The 17,798-nt window shown below is 35.8% G+C and overlaps 1 protein-coding gene across 11 annotated transcripts in view; it reads left to right on the top strand.

The window, feature by feature from the left end:
* Nucleotides 1-17,798, top strand: part of KIF21A (kinesin family member 21A) — a 151,198-nt gene that overhangs the window by 73,459 nt on the left and 59,941 nt on the right. For all 11 annotated transcript variants that reach the window (XM_032347746.1, XM_032347745.1, XM_032347744.1 and 8 more), the window contains exons 2-10: nucleotides 5,775-5,997; nucleotides 6,142-6,324; nucleotides 7,692-7,841; nucleotides 8,558-8,692; nucleotides 9,423-9,590; nucleotides 11,417-11,532; nucleotides 14,596-14,791; nucleotides 15,186-15,375; nucleotides 15,730-15,793. In XM_032347746.1, the coding sequence (XP_032203637.1) occupies nucleotides 5,775-5,997; nucleotides 6,142-6,324; nucleotides 7,692-7,841; nucleotides 8,558-8,692; nucleotides 9,423-9,590; nucleotides 11,417-11,532; nucleotides 14,596-14,791; nucleotides 15,186-15,375; nucleotides 15,730-15,793 (1,425 nt within the window). The remainder of the gene's footprint in view (nucleotides 1-5,774; nucleotides 5,998-6,141; nucleotides 6,325-7,691; nucleotides 7,842-8,557; nucleotides 8,693-9,422; nucleotides 9,591-11,416; nucleotides 11,533-14,595; nucleotides 14,792-15,185; nucleotides 15,376-15,729; nucleotides 15,794-17,798) is intronic.

The raw sequence follows: 17,798 nt of genomic DNA, 5'->3' as shown, positions 1-17,798 counted from the left end.
TGAAAAATTACAAAGGCATGTCCATGCAGAGAGATGGAGGCTTGGCATTCCAAGCACAGGGAAAACCATGTGTGTTGGCATGGTGAATGAAAGTATATAAAGAGATCAAGAATGATCAATGGTTTGGTGTAGCCAGATGTAACTAGATTTGAAAATGGAACAACAAGGAGAAAACAAATTAGGAAAATGTTAGAAACCATGTTAAATAATTAGGACATTTTGGGGAGGAAACACTGACATTTAAGGCAAGTTGGCATATGAGGTCTAAAAGGAAAAGATTGGTTCAGAAATCAGAATTGGTTAAAAGGAAAAAGTGACTTCACAAAAGCCAACTGCAGGTAAAGAAATGAAAAATATGGTGTGTGAAGGGTAGCAAAATATGCCTCCCCCAAATATGCCATTTTGACATACGGATTATTTTGATGGAAGGCAATTTTTAAAAAGAGCAGATACAAGGAAAGACCTCTCCCTCTTCCTATTTGTCTAAAAGCAGGGCATAAATTTGTAAAGGTGTTTCCCCTCCCCTCTAGACAGGAAGGACAGAAGTTAGTCACTAGAATGGAGATGGAGGAACCTACATAACAAACTTTAGCATTTATCATCCATTAGTTTCTCCTTAAGTTTACCTTCCCACTATTTGCTGCTCTAGAAACTCAGTTCTTTTTCCTTTTGTTATTATGCTGTATAAGTCCAAATTCTAACTATCCTTTGCATTATTCATCACTGAGTATTCCCATGTGTATGCATGATATACATGTGAATAAACTTCTATTTGTTTTTCCTTTGTTAGTCTGCTTTTGTCAGTCTAATTTACAGCACCACTGCCAGTAGAACCTAAGAGGTTAGAGGGAAGAAGTTTTTTCCCTCCTCTACAAGTTGTAAATAGGGTCAAATACTGAAAAGAGGTCAGGTAGGATGAAGACTAAAAAGTGTCCACTTGATTTGGAAATGAGAAGTGTTTCTTTGGCGCCTCTTTCCAAGGGTTTCAGTAGAGTATGAAATTAGGAGCTAAGTAACTATATGTCAAAGGAAAGATTTAAATGTGAGAAAATGGAGAAAGCATTTATCTTAAAACTGAATAATGAACAGCTTGAATCAAATTGTTGCAAGCCTTCCATCTTTACAAACTAGATCCAACAAATTACTTTTCTTTTTTTTGGTATGGCTCTTGGTGGATTTCCCTGTTCAGACCCACCCATTGATCCGTGGTCCACAAAGGATAAAAAGTCTATACCTTATGCTAAGAAAAAAAGAACATTCTCCACCAAAACTGTCACTGTTTTCCATAATGGCCACACCCAGCCTACATTCATTTTTAATGTGACATTTTAAAAAACTAAACAGATATCATCTCTATTAGCAAATTTATATTGTAGGCTATGATTGTTGGCCTTCATCATGTAATATTGCTATGAAATACTGAAATATATTATCCTAAATATTTATGACATAAGTTTTATGTACAAATATTTTTCTTTAGGAAGCAGTTTCAAATGTATTTACTTAACATGATTGCACATTTTGAAAAATCTGTGAGGTTTTGTTATTATTTCTTCGTGTTAATGTTAGCCAAAATGTTAACACTGATTCTTTCTTAGTGTTGGGATTAGGTGAATACATTTAATGTTCTTATTTTTACATAAAAATACTAAGAAAGAAGGTATTTCAAAATATTTAGAGTCATAGATGTCAGATTCCATTTTTATTTTTATTATTTTTTTGAGCTATTTTTAGTTTGTTATTTCCCAGAAGGGCTGATATATTTTGTTTATATATAATTTCAAATTATAGCCTTGAAATTGAGGTTTGTAGCTGGGTAAATTTCAAATTCTTCACATTATTAAAGCAGTTGAGTTGGCTTGGGTTAGAACTTCATGTGAGAATTTTTAAGTATAAATTTAGGGAATTATAGAGTTTAAAAATTATAGAGCTTATTTAATTTAAAAATAAATAAATAAATAAATAGACAAATAAATAAATAAATAAAATACTAATTTTTGAGGGGTGCCTGGGTGGCTCAGTGGGTTAAAGCCTCTGCCTTCGGCTCAAGTTGTGGTCCCAGGGTCCTGGGATCAAGCCCCACATTGGGCTCTCTGCTCAGCGGGGAGCCTGCTTCCCCCTCTCTCCTTGCCTGCCTCTCTTTCTACTTGTGATTTCTGTCTGTCAAATAAATGAATAAAATCTTTAAAAAAATACTAATTTTTGAAGGTGAATTGTAAAGGTGAATGAATATATCTCTAGCTTTTAAAATATAATCAATCTCCAATTATCTGCCTATAGAGGAGACCATCCCCTTCTAGTTGAGAGTTTCTCAGACCTGTTGGGAAACCACCATTGCCTGGATCCAGTTGAAAAGGGTTCCACCCATCTTGCTGGTTTGTAAAGCCATTCTCTCTCCCCACCCATGCAAATGGGTGGAATTGCACATGATCCATACTTCAAACACAACCCTCCTTGCCATTAGCAAGGATAATAATCAGATGAATAGAGGTCGGGAGATTAAGTTCTGAATGATGCTGGCATTCTAAAATGGGCTGTCATACCTGCAATGCAAATAGCATCTACTTTGTCATGTTAAAATGAAATTAGAAATCTTAATAGCCAAATAAGTTAGCCCCTGGTTATAGTAATTTCCTTAAAAACTGAGACACTGATTTCAGATAGTAGCCCAGTACTTATTTTCATTTAGACAGTTTGAGTTTATTTTTCTCTGTTTTCTTACATGGGATTTGTTAAGCTTCATGGTGCAGCTCTAAAGAAGGGAGAGAGCAGAATCCTGGGGGCATGAGGTAAAGAGAGAAAGGCCTGGGTTCAGATGTGACTTTATGTTGGAATGCAAAGAGTTAGCTAGAGCTTTTTGAAGAAGTGAAATCTAAACAGACTGTAAACATGAGATGTTCAGGCTGGAAAAGGAATTAGGAAGTGAGAGAGTGGGGAAGACTGTCCAGGGAAAGAGAGCAGTATATTTGAAGGTATAGAGGCTAGAGAGAGAGCATAGTTTATTAGTAAAACTGGTTAAAAATAAGCCATCATCACCGCCACCATCAACAATGAAAATTCTTTATTTCAAAGATGAAGCATGGCCAGAGGAGAGACTGCAGAGGGATTTAGGGACGTACTGAGGGATTTTAAGCAAGGTAGTGACATGATCAACTTCATATTTTACAAATATCACTGATATCGCAGTGTATGAAGTGGATTGTTGTGGGCAAGAATTGACACAGGCAGGCTAATGAGGAGACTCGAAATAATCCAAGTAAGAAATAATGGTGGTGTTAATGGGAAAAGAAAGAAATTGGTGGGCTCTTGAGCTATTTCAGAGATAACAGTAGCTCTTGGAGATCAATTAGATGGAATAAGGAAGAGGGAGTAACTGAGGTTGACTCTCCTGTTTCTAGCTTGGCAGCAGTCTGAATGGTGATTCTCCCAAGGAGGATGGGGATTTTGTTACGGTTTCCACCCCATGACTGAATGAAGTAAGATAGGGAAAAAGTTTGAAAGTTTGAAAGGAAGGAGTTTGAAAGGAAGAGAATACTAATTTTGAGAAAGACCACTCACTTATCCAGAAAATGTGGAGCCAGAAAGCCAGAGCTGCTGCTGCCATTAGCTCTTTCTGTAGTCCATGGTTGAGGCTTCTTATAAGAAACCCTTTGTTTTATTTGTTATGATATCAGTCTATTTTTATAACAGTATGTAAATATAATTTTCCTTTCCCCCTTTTAAAAATACAGTATCCTGCAGTCAAAATAATGTTAGATCAAAAAGGACCTTGGAAATTATGGTTTCTTTGCACAGGTGAGAAAGTGGGAGCTCTGAGGAAGACTGTGATAGCTATGGGGTGACAGAGTAGTGAAACCCGGGTCTCCTAATGGCTACTTTATTGCTCTTTCCATGGTACCTAACCAGCTCCACACTGCTTACTGTGTTCCATTAAAACAAATAAGTGTAACTGAAGACTTGATAAAAAGAAAGTATCATTATCACAGAGGAAAGAAAAAATGGCATAAATAAATATGTTGTTTATTTAACACAATTTTATGGTAGTGTAGAATTCCATTTTTGATAGCCAGGGTTGCAGAAATTCAGTCCCTTTTCAGTATTATATTTCCTGTCCTTCCATTGACTTTCCTTCCTGATGAAACTGAAAGGGTTAAAAGTCAGGCACTCTGGTCTTAGGTTTGGTTTTATCTCTAATAAATTGATGAACTCATTCCACTTCTATTGACCCCATTAAAAACGAACAAACAACTTCATATCTCAAAAAATAAGAATTTGGGACCAGATTCTTTTAAAAATCCTTTCTTTGGTCTGTCTTTATCATTTTCTGTTTTCTGTCACTGGCTATCTTTACTTTCGTCCTTAAACTGCTTTTCCTTTTTCATGGCCAATAGGAATCTTTTAAAAAACCTAGGTACCGTAAATCGGTGAGGTGTATGTCCAGGATAGTCCTTTTTTTTCTTAAAGTTTTTATTGATTTATTTGAGAGAGTACATGTGTGCAAGCACAAGTGCAAGCGGTGGGGGGTCGGGGCAGAGGGAAAGAATCTCCTTGCCAAGTATGGAGCCCTATGGGACCATGGGGCTTGGCTCAAACCTGGGTTATATGCAGGGCTTGATCTAATGATTCCAAGGTCATGACCTGAGACAAAATCGAGAGTCAGATGCTTAACTGACTGAGCCACCCAGGCACTCCAGGATATTCTTTTTATAGATTAAGTAGAATAGGGCCAGGTTTTGGTTTGTTCTATTAGCAACATATCACCATATTTACTTTCCTTCTTTAAAAATAGGCCTTGAAGGGGCGCCTGGGTGGCTCAGTGGGTTAAGCCTCTGCCTTTGGCTCAGGTCATGAACTCAGGGTCTTGGGATCAAGCCCTGCGTTGGGCTCTCTGCTTCCCCATCTCTCTCTGCCTGCTTCTCTGCCTGCTTGTGATCCCTCTCTCTGTCAAATAAATAAATTAAAAAATAAATAAAAATAGGCCTTGAAATCAGGAAGAGAAGCAGGAGAGTAAAGTCCTAGAATCTGGAGTAGAAGGGTTTGGGTGTAAGGTGGGTATAATGCTGTGGTCTTCCAAGTAGAGAGAGAACACCTAAGAGGTATGCCTGTTGAATCACTGGGTTTTGGAGAGAAAATATTGGAACATCTCTTTGTATTTATTTTTAATTTTCTTCTTTACAGCTTGTGCTTTTGTGCATATCATAATACGGGACACATCAGTAGAGTATGTGCATAGCATTTTTAATGAATACATGTGCCTATATATTGTGAGAGTGTGCTTTAAGATATTAAGCTGACAGAAGGATATGGTTAAATGAGTTTGGAAACCATTGGTGAGGAATTTGCAAAAAAGCAAGTTAGGGGCATCAAGATAAATATTATGTACTTAATTTCTCACTTTTGGCTATTTTCTTCCCTCAAAATAAAGAGAAGAAACTTAAAACAAAAATAACAGCAACAAACAACATTTTGGTGGCAGAATTTATTTTAACTGAATCTTTAACTTGTTACAATTGTGGAAAAGCATTCATACACAAAGTATTTAGTTTTAAGATTAATTGTATTCTTGTTCATGATTTTTTGGGATTGCCAAGTAACTCATACTGAATTTGGCCCAGTATAATTTAATTTATTTAAACTTGCAACTGAAGAAGCAATAGTAGATTACATTTGTGTTTTAAAAAGATGTGGCTAGGAATTTTCAAGTGCTATGTTTCAGGTTTTTTTTTTCCCATTCATTTTATTTTATTTTATTTTTTCCTAATTATTTCTCACAGAATAAGACCACAGCTTGCCAAAGAGAAGATTGAAGGATGCCATATTTGTACATCTGTCACACCGGGAGAACCTCAGGTCTTCCTAGGGAAAGATAAAGCTTTTACTTTTGATTATGTGTTTGACATTGAATCTCAGCAAGAGCAGATCTACACTCAATGTATAGAAAAACTAATTGAAGGTTGTTTTGAAGGATACAATGCTACCGTTTTTGCCTATGGACAAGTAAGTGTCTTACTTAATCAAATTAGTTTCTTAGAAGCTGTAACTGTTCAGAAGTGTCATTTCACTTGCACTTTTATTTTTGTTTCTTGAACTTATGTTATTAATATCAAGCATGCATTTTTCTCTGTTCTATTCTTTATTCAGACTGGAGCTGGCAAAACATATACAATGGGAACAGGATTTGATGTTAATATCATCGAGGAAGAACAGGGTATTATTTCTCGTGCTGTTAAACACCTTTTCAAGAGTATTGAAGAGAAGAAACACACTGCAATTAAAAATGGGCTTCCTCCTCCAGATTTTAAAGTGAATGCCCAATTCTTAGAGGTAATAGTCTAACTGTGTCATTGGTTTCCTTTATATCTTTCCCTTAAGACCATAACGCTTAACAGTTTTATACTCCTAGTTTCTAGTAGAGTATTTGGCGCTTAGTGCTTAATAAATAACATTTGAGTAAATTAATTTTAGGTAATAGGTTGTAGTAACAATAGACAATAAGTAATAAATATTCTTGTTGATATCAAAAATTATAAAGACTTGACCAGGTTCATAGAGTAAAACAATATTGTTTTTTTCAGACTCCATCTTATAATTACTGTTGTAATGTAGGCAGGCTCACGAAGATCTGGGAACTCAGCAGCTAAGAAGGAGGGAAGATGTGCAGAATAATAGGACTGAGGGCGTAGCACTAATGGGGCTGCAGAAGCTGGTATTGCTGCAAGGATAGGCCTGTGTTTTATGTAATGTCCAAAGGTTGGGGCAGGTTTGGATTAATTTAGGGCAGTCTAGTCTGGTGGGAGGGACATACAATTAAGAGGACATCTGGGACTTGAGCAATACTGCAGTTAGGTGGATGGCAACATTATAATTCTGGGTGCTTGGTCCAAAGAGTGTCCTAGTCTGGTTCTAGTCTAGATGGCCTGAGCTAATGATTTTGATCATTGATGAAATAGTTTATTCAGCATTATATAGCACAAAATAGAAAATTTAATTCAAATTAACATCCATTATCTTACTGCTCGTTTTAATGGACATCCCAATTTAGTAAAAACTGGGAATAACCTATGTACTTTTTACCAAAAGAAAGGTAATTGATGGTAGAAAAATAAAAGAAACAGTGTTCTTCTGCCTTCCCTTTCACCATCCAGTTGTAGTTAGGCATTGTGACTGTAAGCAAATCGATAGAAAAATAGGTGTATGCATCCTCTTCAAAGGTGTAATCTTAGCCACTATTGATACAGAAACACTAATATCATTCCTGACCTTGGAAAAATACTAAGTACTAATTTTTAGATACATTAATAAAGATTGTAGGGCAATAGGAAATATTTTTAGCTGAAGTAGTAAAAATTCTTAAAATCTTCCCTAAGCCTAGGATTTGTCTGCATTTGGTATTTCTGAGTTGACTTATATTTATAAATAATTGTTTATCTCGCAAATGATTAATAGATCATTTTAGTCTTCAACTCATTAGTCATGATTAAGACATTTACTGTTCTTACTCTTATGAAGAAATCTAGCATTTATTTGTATTTGTAATAATAATTGTATCATTCATTTTCATGTGTTATTTTAAAGAAATATATTGTTTTGAAGATGTTTTAAGGTATGTTTGAAAGATAATATGCAATATATGTTAATAGCCATGAGGCGATTTCTGCTAAAATTAAGCTTATAATATTTCTTTTTGATAGCTATATAATGAAGAGGTCCTTGATTTATTTGATACCACTCGTGATATTGATGCAAAAAATAAAAAATCAAATATAAGAATTCATGAAGATTCAACTGGAGGAATTTACACTGTGGGAGTCACAACACGTACTGTGAATACAGAATCAGAGGTGACATTTATGTTAAAGTTAAAGTAGAGCATATTTGGCTTTATTTAATAATCAGCTTTACTGATAGTTTGCCTAAGATCAACAATGAAATTTTGTATCCTTATGTATAATATGGAGTTAAAATCTTGTCTTTTTCCCCATTTTTTATATGAGGATTATATTATCTACAATGTCAGGGTTATGATAAAGTCAGTACATTTATCATAGCATGAAAAGAATCTAAGGCAATGTATGTATAGTTTTTTTTTCACAGCTAGAGAAAGAGAGTTAGATCATTGAAGGTGAAGGATGAGCCCTCAATCCTTTTGTTCCTTTTGCTGTCACATATGTAGGAATATACCATGGGTCCTAAAGGGAAACTATTAAGAAAAGTTACAGAAAAATATTTCAAGGGAAGATACAGAAGGGCCCGAGTAATTCAAGTTGTTTCTCAGTTTGTTCCCAAGTGTTCTACTGTAACAGTTTTGGAATGGAAGCTGCAAATGTCAGCAACTGACAGACAATGGAATCTCAGTGTTTTCTCCTATTAAAAAAATAATGCACTATTATACTGAGAAGTTCAGCTCAGAAAGTGCCTGTAACTAAAATAATATGAAAATCCACATCTTTCATATCCCATATCCATATGGTAGGTTTGGGCCATTAGATTAGATTTCTGATTGTGTAGTATCTTGTTTAAATATTGTTCAAGTAAAATCTTTCTTTTCCTTTTCCAGATGATGCAGTGTTTGAAGCTGGGTGCTTTATCCCGGACTACTGCTAGTACCCAGATGAATGTTCAGAGCTCTCGTTCACATGCCATTTTTACCATTCATTTGTGTCAAACCAGAATGTGTCCCCAAATAGATGCTGTGAGTTTTTTAGTTCTAATTTCTTTTATTTTTTTAAGATTTTTTTTTTTTTAAATTTACTTGACACAGAGAGAGAGAACATAAGCAGAGGGAGAAACAGGCTCCCCACTGACAAGGGAGCCTGATGTGGGACATGACCCCAGGACCCTGGGATCATGACCTGAGCCAAAGGGAGATGTTTGACCTACTGAGCCACCCAGGAACCCTTTAGTTCTCATTTCTTAAACTTACAGGCTTCGTTTTCCTGAAAATTCACATAAATCCCAGGAGAATCCATTTAAGTCAAATTTAGTTTACTCATTCCTTTTCCTAATGAGATGCCTTTGATTGTATTTAAACTGAGGCTGGCCAACTATGTAAGATTTTGAGATAAAAAATGGTTATGTGTCTGCAGCAACCAGAAAGCAAGCTGTGGCTTTGTGGTGATGGATGTTGTCATCCAAGACCCCTTGCTTTTGATGACTGTGCATTACAGGTTTCTCTTCATCAGTATAAGCAAAGACTCAGTTGATAACATCTGGTTTCTGGCTGGCAAGCTTCTTTCTACCTTTGCCTAAGCTTCTAATTGCCAGTAAATTTTTTTGCATTTACATTTATTTGGCTACTTGCCTATTTTTGAGTATTATATGTATTTAATATATACTTTTATTTAATGTACATATAATGAGGACAAGGTGAGATCAGAGGATATTTAGTGTCACATTAATAAAATATTTTTTATTAATTGCAGGAAAATGCGACTGATAATAAGGTGATTTCCGAATCATCACAGCTGAATGAATTTGAAACCTTGACTGCAAAGTTCCATTTTGTTGATCTGGCAGGATCGGAAAGACTGAAGCGTACTGGAGCTACAGGCGAGCGAGCGAAAGAAGGCATTTCCATCAATTGTGGACTTGTAAGACTTAAGACCATAGCTTTGTGCTGAGAATATATGAACATTACTTGTGTCCTTTTCCCTTTTGTAATATATAATACCCAAGTGGGAATCCTTCACGTGCTGAGCTGAAAAATGAAAGTTAGAGTAAACTTATACATTTAGGTGTAAAGCACATTATAGGCTTTTTTTCTTTAAAACATTGCAGTTTTTTACATGTGTATAGATTTAGTTGGATTAAATTTTATGATATATGCAGAAAATAATATATATAGTAGAAATGATTTTAAAAATTCTTCCCACCTTTAAAAATACACTGTCAAAATCATTTAATATTAAATATTTCATGGGATAACTTCAAAGTAGATTTTTTTGGCTAATATTTTATGACAGTCATTTTATTTTGGGTATTATAATCAGTTTTTTTAAAGTAATGATTGTTATAAAATGATAATTTTCCTGTATTAGGAGTTAATTTTAATACCATGCCACCTAGTGGTATTTTTTGATTGCAAAACACCTTTTTTTCTAGTATAAGACTTGTGTTTACAGAAGAAAAAGTTTTAGGGCAAGTTTTTGTATAATAAATCTTTTCCTGTTGACTTTCATTATAAAATTAGACATTTATTCCTGCATGAAAGTAATGACATCCCTAAATTTCTGTGATGCAGGTAGCATCAGGGTCTGTGTTTTCTGTTTTGCTTCCTTCCCTCCCTGCCTACAGCTGGGAATGCCAGTCAGATGGTCCTATTTTACTATTGTCCAGTATTTGTTCCTAGAGGATTGTAACTCCTGGTGTGGAAATTAACAACCAAGGCTGGGTAGAGAGAGCCAGACTTCCCAACTGCAACTTCCATCTTGATGTTTACACTGTGTTTACACTTCGGTGTTGTGTTAAAGGGAGTGACCTGGATCCTATACTTGGTGTATTGATCTGAATGTCTTAGGAGATAAAATCACGGTGGAATTTCCATTTGTGCTGTCAGGAAAAAACAAAAGCCATCAGTCTGTTTTCTGGTTTAGGCCACTGAAACCTGTCGGGATACATCTGGTAGAGTTTCAGCTTCTTTGGAGAAGGGAAACTAAGACACAGTGTGATGCTGATGTGGGTCTCTGCAGGATCCATTGGTCCTGACAAAGACATGGTTATATCTGTTTGCATTACTGAAAGCGAGTGTGACCAGGGTAAGATCTAGCTGTCCCTTCACTCTGGTAGGAAAAACAATAGGAGTCTCAGGAGGAGTGACTCCAGAGTTCTGTAATTTGACCTACTTTTTAAATATTGGATGAATAGCACATAGATTCATTATATTTGTAAAGATAACTATACTTGTGTTAAGAACACCTTGTTCAGAGAAATCATACTGATATTTTTATTATGGTTAAAGAAGAGTTTGTTTTTCTATAAGGAAGATATATTGCACTAAAAAAGTTTCATGAATCTGTTAAACTACCTAAACGTTTTATTTCTTCATTGAGTTGAGAAGAATTTGACACATGAATTGACAGTTTTCTGAGGATACAGCCTGATGCTCTGATAATTCTAGGGATGGTTAGGTGGTGCAAGTTGTATCACATTTCTATTTTTAAAGAAAATCTCTGAATTGAAGTTTAAGTACTTGTGAGTTACGGGTATATTATAGTACTACATTTGAGTGATGTTAGTTTTTAGTGGTTACCATTGAAACTTCGAAGTGTACTTAATACGTCAAAATACAAATGTGAAACAAAACCAAACATGTTCTCAATTCTGTCATGTCTCCATGTTATTCTTTGTAAGATTTTTTATTTCAAAGTGTTATAATTACTACCATTTTATTACTTTCTTCTCTCTCTCTCTCTTTTAGTTGGCACTTGGCAATGTAATAAGTGCACTGGGAGATAAGAGCAAGAGGGCTACCCATGTCCCCTATAGAGATTCTAAGCTGACAAGACTGCTACAGGATTCCCTTGGGGGTAATAGGTATGTGTAAGTGATTATCCCCCATATTCCTGAACTTCACTTAATTAATTTTAAAGTAAATTTGTAAAGTGATTTATAAGAACTGTTTTTATTATAAAGCCAATTAATAGAATGAGGAATAATGATTTTTAAGTACCTAAAAAGTGTGAGTCCTTTTGTATGTGATTATTTCACAAAATCCTTAATAACATCCTCTATGTAGGTGTTATGTTGTTATTTTACAGATAAGGTATTTGAAATCCAGAGAGGTTAAGTAATTTATTCAAAGTCACTTAGCTTGTAAGTGAATTTCATAGCATATACTTTTTCTACTATATCATAATTTCTGCTTTGAGTGCTTAGCACATGGCAGATGCGTAATAAAATTCTGTTGAAAAATAAATGCTGTCTTCTAAGTAATTACAAAGTAACTAAATATTGATTTTTTTTTTACAAAGTCTCCTAATTTTTTTTTTAAAAGATTTTTGTTTATTTATTTGAGACAGAGAGAGTGAGTGTGTGTTTGTGTGTGTGTGCATGCATGGGTAGGGGCAGGAAGGGGCAGAGGGAGAGGGAGAAGCAGGCTCCCTGCTGAGTAAGGAGCCCGATGAGGGGCTCTATCCCATGACCCTGGCATTATGACCTCAGCTAAAGGCAGATGCTTAATCAACTGAGCCACCCAGGTACCCCAAAGTCTCCTAAAAGTTAACATTTTTTCATGTGGAAATACTTTTTAAAAAAAATGTCAATTGAGTGAAACACAGGATGTTTGCTGTTTATTAACTTTGCCAATATCACTAATATTCCTCTTTTTCCATACTTTGCATCATTCTGATATATTTCATCAGCTAACCTCATTATTTTGGTAATAACATTCCTTTTGGTAAACATCAGTATGTTGGCTTTATAAGAGGAAATATTTGTGACATTTAAATTCAATCAATGTAATGCAACAAGTTACAGACAATTACAGTGAATCTAATTTACACTGTTTTCAAAGGTCTGATGCATTTATTGTAAAGTTTATTAGATGCTATAAAATGATCTGATAATTACACTTACAGATTTCCTTTTTGAGGAACTATAATTCAACTATAGTTCCTTTTTGAGGAACTATAATTCAAAGAATTTTGATAATTTTGTTAATAATATTAATCTGGTCTTAGTATAATGAGACCAATTTTTGTTTTTTAAGCCAAATATAAATTTTTCAAGTTTGCTGAATTGTAGTCCTTTCCTATATTTATTTCTTAACTATAAAATAAAGCAGAGATGATAAATGTCCTCCCCTTACAAGTTTTAATACTTTGAGTACTTTAATGCTTCTAAGTTTTCTTGCCTTATAAGCAGTCTAAGATATTAGCACTGTGGGTCTTGAATTCCTCCGAAGTTTCAGACTGACTACAGCTAAGTACAGATAGGCTATAGTCTCAGGTGTTTCTCACCTATTTCCTTACTGAGCAGTAGCTCTTCAGCAGAAAAAACCTTTTCTAATCTCATCCTAAAATGATATTAGAGCCTGAGCAGAGAGCCTGATGTGGGGCTTGATCCCAGGACCCTAAGATAATGACCTGAGCTGAAGTACTGACTGAGCCACCCAAGCACCTCTTCATGAATTAATTTTAACTTTCTGACCTCTAATAAGTAAATATTATGTATTTGTGACACAAATCACAATTACTAATAATCTACTAGATTCCAATATTGTGTTACACAAAGTGTATTGATGCATAAAACTTGATGATCCTTATCCTCTAGGAGTTTAGGGTCTAAGAGTTCGGGTCTATAAAATTTTAATATAATAATAATAATAAAAATAAAGAATCAACAAAAAAGAGATACATGAAGGATTTGAGGAAAAGAAAGAGAGTAGGCAAATTGATGGTTGAATTCTTGGACCAGATGATACCTGTGTTGAATTTTGACTAATACTATGAGGAAATACAGATGAATAAGCATTATTAAGAGATGAAGATGGATGGAATGGGACTCCTTTTAAAAGGGTTACTATGAGTGCTGTGTTGAGATTATTGGGGGAAGGTGGCAGTGGAAGCAGACGAGGAGGCTACAGACCAAAATTGATAGGCATGAATTTTCTATGAGGGTGGATAAATTAGCTCCTTAATTGTAGTTCTTATATATTTTCCAGTTAGTGTTTAAGGCTACTTAACAATCGTCATGTCTGTTTCATTGACAGACAGAATAGCTGGGCATACTAAGCATTTCACTGTCCTGTTCTTTGGTTGGCAGAACAATTCATCATGAAAATAAAGTACTATTTTCCATTTTTTTTTCTTGTGTAATCTGGCCAAAAATTTAGGAACTTTGACCACTCAATCACAAATGAGGTTCTATGTTGTAAAACATGTTTATTTACTAAATATTCTTCTTGTTCAGATGATAGGATTTATTTAAATTTCTTGGCTGACACAAAAAGTGAGGATACAAATGGGGCACCTGGGTGGCTCATTCAGTTAAGCGTCAGCGTTCTGCTCATGTCATGATCCCAGGATCCTGGGACTGAGCCTGTCAGGCTCCTTGCTTGGCAGAGAGTCTGCTTCTCCCTTTTCTACCGCCTGCCACTCCCGCTGCTTATACTCTCTCTCTCTGTGTCAAACAAATAAAATCTTTAAAAAAAAAAAATCAGGATACAAGTAATTAAATAAAAAGAAAAAACCCTAAAATCCTGAAATATTAAGGAGATATGAAAAAGGAGGTATGAAAAATGATTTTTGAATATAATTTGTCATTATTATGGATAGATTAAATTTTAGAATTGTTTGCATTGCTTCAGAAATATTTTGTAGAGGTGAAAAGACAGCACCTGTGGTTTCTCAAAATATTGTGGGTAAAAGGATAGCATAATTTCATTTCCCCCAATTTCACCTATGTAAAAATCTTTTTCCTTCAGAGAGTCTCAAAGCATGGAGACTTTTAAATTTGCTTTTATTTTTAAGTTAGTGGTATCAGTCTTTTAGTAATTTGAAGATAAGATGCTTTTTAAAAGGCAGGATATAAAAAATGCTTATTTCAGTGTTTTACTTGCTTTTTCCTGTGAACCTAATTATGCTTTTTAACTTTCAGCCAAACAATCATGATAGCATGTGTTAGCCCTTCAGACAGAGATTTTATGGAAACCTTAAATACCCTGAAATATGCCAATCGAGCTAGAAATATCAAGAACAAGGTGATGGTCAATCAGGACAGAGCTAGTCAGCAAATCAATGCCCTTCGTAGTGAGATCACACGGCTTCAGATGGAGCTCATGGAATATAAAACAGTGAGTGAATCGGTTTGACTTTGCATTTTGTGGTGCATCTTGTGAAGACAGTGATGTCTTGTAGTAGCTTAGACATTTGTGTCTCCAGAGTCTCTCATCTGTCAAAATAGTAGCTTCCTTCCTTTTGGAGATAGAATTCTCTAGTTTTCCTTGTGGGTAACCTTTAATATTGTTCAGTGTATCCACCTGACCAATCTCATGTTTCAAAAGCCTTCTTTAGTCCCTTTCTTTAGTGACAAATGCACAGAGGGATGTAGTAGAGGAAAGAAGATCTTTTTTGCCTTGAGGCTACTAAAACAAAAGTGCTCTTTGTTGTAGATGTGTTGTATCCTTAAATAAAACTCTTGTATATTTAAGGCCCCTTAACAAATATGGAAATATTTTCCTTTCCTAGGGTAAAAGAATAATTGATGAGGAGGGTGTGGAAAGCATCAATGACATGTTTCATGAGAATGCTATGCTACAGACTGAAAATAATAACCTGCGTGTAAGAATTAAAGCTATGCAAGAGACAGTTGATGCATTGAGGACCAGAATCACACAGCTTGTTAGCGATCAGGCCAACCAGGTTCTTGCCAGAGCAGGTATGTCTGTGAGGTGGAATGAGTGGGGGATTAACTCCTGGAGGGCAGAAAACATTCTTTGTGGTCATTAATTACCTGGAATATTTCAAGTAGAAATATCAGTCTGTGTATATACAGTCTGTAATTTTAAGTTAAGTACTTAATTTATAAATAATACGTTCTTGAAGAAATAAAATGTGCCCTTTGCTTCTGTAATATTATTTTATTGTCTGCTTATATAACGAAGGGTAGGAAGTCTGCTGTATGACTTGGGTTTTAAAACATTATTGTTTTATTTCCATAACTTTTTTTCTCTGATTCTGTCTTGAAGTTTTAATTTAAAGAAAATTCTTAATTTCATATTTTATCTTGCAGGTGAAGGGAATGAGGAGATCAGCAATATGATTCACAGTTATATCAAAGAAATCGAAGATCTCAGGTGCAATTCATGTTCTTTAATATGTAATGCACGTGTTTTGGGTTTTGTATATAGCGATACTGCTGTTTGTTGAGTTTACTGTTAGTAACTATTCTTGGTGATATTTCAGTCCTTTGGTGAGTTTTACTCTAGGGGAATAGGTACTTGCCTTTCTCATAATGTCACATTCCGAACTACTTTTCTCCCTTCTCTTCCTATTTTATCTTCCTATATTATCCTCCTGCCCTAGTTACTATACCGCTCATTGGGAGCTTACCTAACCTGATGTATATGACCAGCGTAACTGATATCTATGAGGTTACTTTTGTGCCTTCCCTCCCTGTGCCTCTCCACCATCTGAGAATGGTCAACATCAATAAGTCATTTCTAATTTTTTTTTAAAGATTTAGTTAATACTTTGGAGGAGAAGGGCAAAGGGAAAGGGAGAGAGAGTGAATCTCAAGCAGACCTTTCTACTGAGTGGGTAGCCCCATGAAGAGTTTGATCTCATGACCTTGAGATCATCACCTGAGCCAAAATCAAGAGTTGGACACAACCAACTGAGCAATCCAGACACCGCAAATTCTTTCTAATTTTTAAAATGTCACATTACTCCTGTTCATTTCTACTTCTCTAGCTGTTCTTTATGTGTGACTCACTGCATCCCTAACAATTTTCCTCGTACGTACAGAGGCTCCTTCCACATTCACATACAACATACTACAGATGCTCACCGTATGTCAAACACTGTGCTGTGGACTCAGCAAGTATGACATAAGGGGTTCTTAGTCTAGGTGGGGTGACTTACATGTATTCACAGGTAGGAAATGGAATGACAGAACTTATTTAAAAGAACACCCACACCTGGTGTGGGAATGTGGAGGAGACCACTGAACCCAGACTGGGGTAACACAGATTAGAAAGCAGGTTAGGGACAGAATTCATTTCTTTATTTTCAGGTTCTGCGGTCCGCCCTGATGGCTGAGCTACTTTCTCTTTTTTTTTTTTTTTAACATATTTTGATTTTTTTTTTTTTAATATTTTATTTATTTGTCAGAGAGAGCGAGCGAGAGCGAGCACAGGCAGACAGAGTGGAAGGCAGAGTCAGAGGGAGAAGCAGGCTCCCTGCGGAGCAAGGAGCCCAATGTGGGACTCGATCCCAGGATGCTGGGATCATGACCTGAGCTGAAGGCAGCCGCTTAACCAACTGAGCCACCCAGGCGTCCCATGAGCTACTTTCTCTTGAAGTAAAACTATAGTCAGTTCCATGGGGGAGCATCTGAGTAGCTCAGATCTCATTTTTGCTACCCGTTTGCAGAAAATAACCAAGTGTGAGATCGTCTTTCATAGCCACCCCAACACTTCTCCATCTTGTATTTGTGCTTTTCCTTTCTCCTTTGAGCTGTTTTAGAGATCCCCAGAGATGACTATTGTTTCCATTATTTCTGCTTCCACAAGGCACACTGGTTCCCTTAAATGTTTCAAGAAGTGAAAACAAATAAGACATTTGGATAGAGTTACTCAAATAACTGTTACCTTTTTTGTGTATATATAAGCTTTGCCTTTTTGGTGGAGACTTCTGGGACATGGGGTCCTGGTTCTGATCAGCAGCCAGTCTGGACTTAACAGTTTCTATCCTGTGTTGGCAGTGGTCTTTCCTATCTGCTGCCAAACACTTATTATTTGACCTTACTCCATAGATCCTAATTACCATTCCTTAAGACATAACTGGTATATCTATTTTTGAATTCTTAAAGATTGTCTTCCTCCTTCTTGACTGCTTCTCTTTATCTCTTTTATTTCTTTGGCACTAGTCAATTATTTTTTTAAAGATTTTATTTATTTATTTGACAGACAGAGATCACGAGCAGGCAGAGAGGCAGGCAGAGAGAGAGGGGGGAAGCAGGCTCCCTGCTGAGCAGAGAGCCTGATGCGGGGCTCGATTCTAGGACCCTGAGATCATGACCTGAGCTGAAGGCAGAGGCTTACCCCACTGAGCCACCCAGGCACCCTGGCACTAGTCAAT

This window comes from Mustela erminea, chromosome 6, assembly GCF_009829155.1.
Source record: "Mustela erminea isolate mMusErm1 chromosome 6, mMusErm1.Pri, whole genome shotgun sequence".
Classification (NCBI taxonomy): Eukaryota; Metazoa; Chordata; class Mammalia; order Carnivora; family Mustelidae; genus Mustela; species Mustela erminea.
Note: the sequence above shows the minus strand (reverse complement) of the source record. Positions and strands in the feature narration are given on the sequence as shown.